This window comes from Littorina saxatilis, linkage group LG1 (genome assembly GCF_037325665.1).
Source record: "Littorina saxatilis isolate snail1 linkage group LG1, US_GU_Lsax_2.0, whole genome shotgun sequence".
Lineage (NCBI taxonomy): Eukaryota > Metazoa > Mollusca > Gastropoda > Littorinimorpha > Littorinidae > Littorina > Littorina saxatilis.
Window position 1 is genome coordinate 14,603,104 of NC_090245.1, and position 5,000 is coordinate 14,608,103.

At 38.8% G+C, this 5,000-nt stretch overlaps 1 protein-coding gene across 2 annotated transcripts in view; it reads left to right on the forward strand.

Moving 5' to 3' along the window:
- LOC138962561 (chymotrypsinogen A-like) overlaps positions 1 to 5,000 on the forward strand; it is a 26,530-nt gene that overhangs the window by 8,185 nt on the left and 13,345 nt on the right. Inside the window, exon 1 of one of the 2 annotated variants that reach the window (XM_070334420.1) lies at positions 94 to 632. The exons of the other annotated variant lie outside the window; for it this stretch is intronic. Coding sequence (XP_070190521.1) covers positions 557 to 632 — 76 coding nt within the window. The 5' untranslated portion in view covers positions 94 to 556. Of the gene's footprint in view, positions 1 to 93; positions 633 to 5,000 lie in introns of those variants that run through there. 2 annotated transcript variants of the gene reach the window in all.

A 5,000-nucleotide genomic window follows, 5' to 3' on the forward strand; every position in this document is an offset into this window, starting at 1 on the left:
GCGAATGACAGGGGGGATCGGAGCATGTGACAGGTCCGGCATCACTGGAGGGGCATATTTATCAGCTGGGACGACCTGGACTCGTCGCTTTTGGAGCCATCGTTTTCTAGCCGCAGGACCTGTTGGAGAAAAACTACCTGCTCCCACCAAACCATTGTTGTTAAAAACTGACGAACTTTCTTTCTGTTTCCCTTCGGGACAAGGACAACTCCGCGAAACCTGTTAGAAGAGACCTTCCTCTTTTCTTCCTTAATTATATAGACACGTACAATACCCCGTGTCTGCTTGCTTACTCTTGATTTCATCAGCATCATCAGCCGTTGTGAAAGCGGGTTTTTTTTCTTCAGTAAGACACGTACTGAATTTACCCTTGTACTAGCGGTTGATTCAGACCTAATTTGTTTCAAGTTGTACTCGTCGAACTTAAAACCACAACGGATTTCTTCATTGATCCACTGCGGTTTTTGAAAGCAAGCAACAGCAGAAGAATAAAATTAGGGAAACTACCAGCAACGACATTTTGAGATCCACGTTGAGAAAATCTCTGGAATTGAAGATGGCAAGCGCTCGTACCATTGTTGCTACGGCAACCGTTCTGCTGATTCTGGCGTCGGCCATTTCACAGTCAACAGGTGAGTAGTATTTTGGGTCTTCTCCAGAGCTGTGTACCAGTGGAAAACATGTTACGCGGGTGATATTTCCTTACTTGACTGAGACATGTTAACCATAGAAAATGATTTCATTAATAAATACTGGTTCCATAATTATACATCCTTGGCCTGCAGAGAAAGAATTAAAAATAGGCCTACTTGTACATTTTGTTTGTCTAAGTTCAGTACATTACAAGGGTTTTAAAGTACATCACCTTCGTAACATGGAAACCAAAGGGTGTGACATGGATTGGAATACTAACAATTGAGAAAAAAAGGAGAAAAAAATATCTATGTCTGTATCATCATCTAACTGGAGTATTAGTGGAAAAAGTAAAGAGAATACATTCTAGTTACCATTTAATACACGTTATAACTATTTAAAGGACTGATAATGCATGTCACATTAATGCTTAGGGGAATAATGCATTTTTTTTATACTGGTCGATGTATAAATTGTATATGGTATTTTATATACATTATGGAAACACGCTTAGGTTCTTTGTACTTTCAGTTAATGCTGTACTTGGACTATGCACACTTAGTTTGTCGTTGTTTTATCCACCTTTTCAGTATCTTCATTTCTTTTTAACTTGCTAGTGTTGTGAGATTAGTATTTGTATTTCCAACGGAGAAACAAGACAATCATGACAGATGAAGCCATTCACACAACATTTATATTTATGAAATGTGTCAAACTCAAGCTCAAATTTTAAGCAACCTTTTTCTCTAAAAGTATATACTGTGAAAACAAACATGCTTAGAGCTTTCATGTTGGTCACTTGCTAAATAAGTCTATTATGGTACGATATTGCAAAAAAAATGATGAAATGATGTGGCGGATTGTGAGAACTGGATTTCTTTGGCAGATATACAACAGTTTCCCTGTATAGCTGCTGCCCGTATCAGCATAAAAAATGGTAGCGATAGTCGGCTAGTCGCTAAGTACACATTTGTCAACACCTCAGAAAGCTAAAAATAGTGACGTCACAAGCTTACAAATCCCTGAGTGTATGAGGAGACTTAACTTGTACGTGAAAGTCCAACTCGGAAGCTGCTAATGACGACATTGATATCAGCACGTTCAGGAATGAAGTTCGTGTGACGTCATCATGCCTTCCTAGCAACACTGATTTGCCAAGGGATTCGCAATGATAGACGATGACGTAAATCATGATTATGTAAAAATCGTTTCGGCTTATAACTACTCAACTCAACTCAACTCAACTCAAATTTATTAATTCATATGGAAATTATATTGTAACAATACTCATTTCCAATCAAAAGAATAAGAATGCATAATAAAAAATAAAAACATCATAAGAAAATAAGTGAGTATGATTATTATGAGTATGATCACAGTCTCACTAACGCAAACAGTCACCGGTCAAGTCAAGTCTGCCAACACACAACTCACACAACAACAACAGCAACAGCAATACAATTTAACAAAAACCATAATTCCAATAACAAACAGACGTCCAAGAGTCCACCTCCACATCCACGCACACACATTATTTGGTCGTCAACTAGACCAAGAGTCTCATCATGGATGAGTAAAGAGGCTGATATCTAGGCCTGAACATTATCAGGCACATCTGGGGCATGTCTCAGAGGATCCACAGTGGGTGACAACCAGTTCCAAATAAACCAGTCATATTCTCCATGTCCAAGAAAAATGGAATCTTTCTTCCCCAAAATCGGCGTATGGTAACCTAAATGGCGGGATAACAACGCTCCAACACGTAAAAACACTCTCGTGCAAAAAACTTATAGTCCTATTAAATGTACTGTACATAGGAGTTTCAATCCGTGAACGCAGAAGAAGAAGAAGAAGAAGATCTTTTTAAGAGGATAAAGCTTCTGTCCCGTCTCCAGAACATAAAAAGTTTGATAAAGCCAGAGGAGATAACGACCACTACTGATAGTAAGCAGAGCGCTGCAGAATTGATATTGTACATTACACTAGACCGGAAAACAGATGCCTTTTCTTTATTCTTGCCAAAAAATTATGATTTTTATCTCGTTTTTTGGTTTCTGTGTTCTGTTCTTTTTCAAACCGTTTTCTTCTGGCACATTTTCTCAGGTATAAATAAGCACTTTGCTGTATTATTTGGTCGTCAACCGACAATGACAATGACAATAACAATGACAATTCTTATGTAACGAGGGTAATATAGTACGCAGTGATCTGCTTTTTTACATCTGGCCCTCGCCCTTTAGAGGAACTTAATAATAAATACATAAAAAGAAAGAAAACAAATGCTACATTTTAACAGAGAACACGTTATGCATACTTTTCATAAAGTGCATGGTAACGAGGGAAAATGCGAGTTCATTTGATGTGAGTAAGTATTCTACTTAAACTGCTTAAGACACTGTCGCGCAGAAGACACATCTCACTCATATCACACACAGTTAAGTCTTTTGACTTATAATTATAATTTTGTCTGTCTGTCCACAATAAAGACCATTGAGTCGATGTACTTGTGAAAGTCTTGTTTAAAAAAAAATAAAAAAACAAAAAACCGTTCCTATAACTTAACTTTCTTGTCAAAAAACAAGAAAACTGATTCTTTCAAGATAAGTTTTGTGTGAATATTTGTTTGTCTGTTCACTTAAAAGACCGTTGGGTCGAAATATCTGTGAATGTATTGTTTTGTCAATAACAAACGTTCCAACAACCTACCTTTCTTGTTTTTTTTAATTCTGAATTTTGGAACGTTGGCAGTCTCTTTGTTTTTGGATTGACCTTTCTTGTGTTTTTTTATTTGTTTTTAAATTATTTTTGATGACATGCTTAGCAAGGTTTCAAGGTTTTATTTTGGCGTTAGGCCCATAGAGCGTTTAAGCTAACAAAATACACAGTTAAATCACACATTCAAACACAAGCCTTATGCTAAGGCTTATTATGAAGGATAAGTTGAATTGTAACTAATTAAGAAAAAAACAATTATGTAACTAAAAAAAACAGTGACAAGGGAATAATCTTGATAAAGGAAATACGAAGACTGGAGTTTACTAGGTAATTTCGAAGTATATTTCGTCGTAAGGAACACTCCATTCTTTGAAGTAAAGACTACACTCGCGCGTACAAAGAGAAGAGAAAAGACGAACCTGTGGTCGTCTGTGCACACACAACCCAAGACAAGAAAACGTGTTTGTTTGGCATGCAACCACCACCACACTGACTAACTTCGGCTCCACATTTATTTCTGTAAGAAGGGTGTGTTACATACAATCACACGTAAAACACTCCCAAATATCACTACAAGAAAGCCGCTGTGTTTGAACTTTGGGTGACGTCACAGCAGATGACAAGCAACGCTTGCTTCGTTATTGGCCAGGCAGAAGCTTGGATTTCTAACGAACAAGTTTGCGTAGAAACAAACAATAGAACGAGTTTTGTAATAAAAATTGATGCAGTGAAGTCTTGGTGAGCGAAATAATGTTGCTCGGGTTGTTTGAAATGAGTAAAATTCGGTAATGTTTAAAAACTCTCAAGGCGAACAATTCACAAATAAAAACAGTTGCCATTTTCATGGAAAAAATACCCGTCAAATACAACCTGGTTATATTGTAGAAAAACTTCATTAAAGAGTTTAACAAACACTGGGAGCCTCCTTATGCCGACGCTGACAAGAGGGGCCCGGTAGCTCAGTTGGTAGAGCACTGGTCTTGTGATCGGAAGGTCGCAGGTTGGAATTCGGGCCGGGACGGACACGGGTCAACTTTATGTGCAGACCCAGAGACGGAAGCCATGTCCCACCCCCGTGTCATCACAATGGCACGTAAAAGACCTTGGTCATTCTGCCATAAGTGCAGGTGGCTGAATACACCTAAACACGCAGACACCTGGGTAGCGCGACTCCGTTGCTGCTAGCTTTCCACTGGGAGGAAGCGACCCGAATTTCCCAGCGATGGGACAATAAAGTAATGAAAATGAAAAAAATGAAAAAAATGAAAGAATCTGCACAGCCTCAATTTTTCAGCACATAGAATTCCCCATATTCGATTTGCGCTTATTCCTTCTGCAGGACCATTAATGTTGAGCTAGAGAAAATCGGAACCATCCATCAAACTAACCTGTCATACCAAACGCAGGGGAACCCCCTTTTAAGGTCTGAACATCTCTGAAAGATAACATCCTGTCTTAAAAGGTAAGGAGGTGAATTTGCAGACGTTATGAACAGAAAATCTGAAATAATGAAGGTTCTAAGAGGGAGAGGGGGGGGGGGAAACTTCAAGTGGGGGAAGGAGAGTGGTGTCTTGGAAGGGGGGGGGGGGGGTGGCACCGTATACGGATAGAGAAAGCTAACACACAGAGTGTCGTGAAGACAACGAGAATGG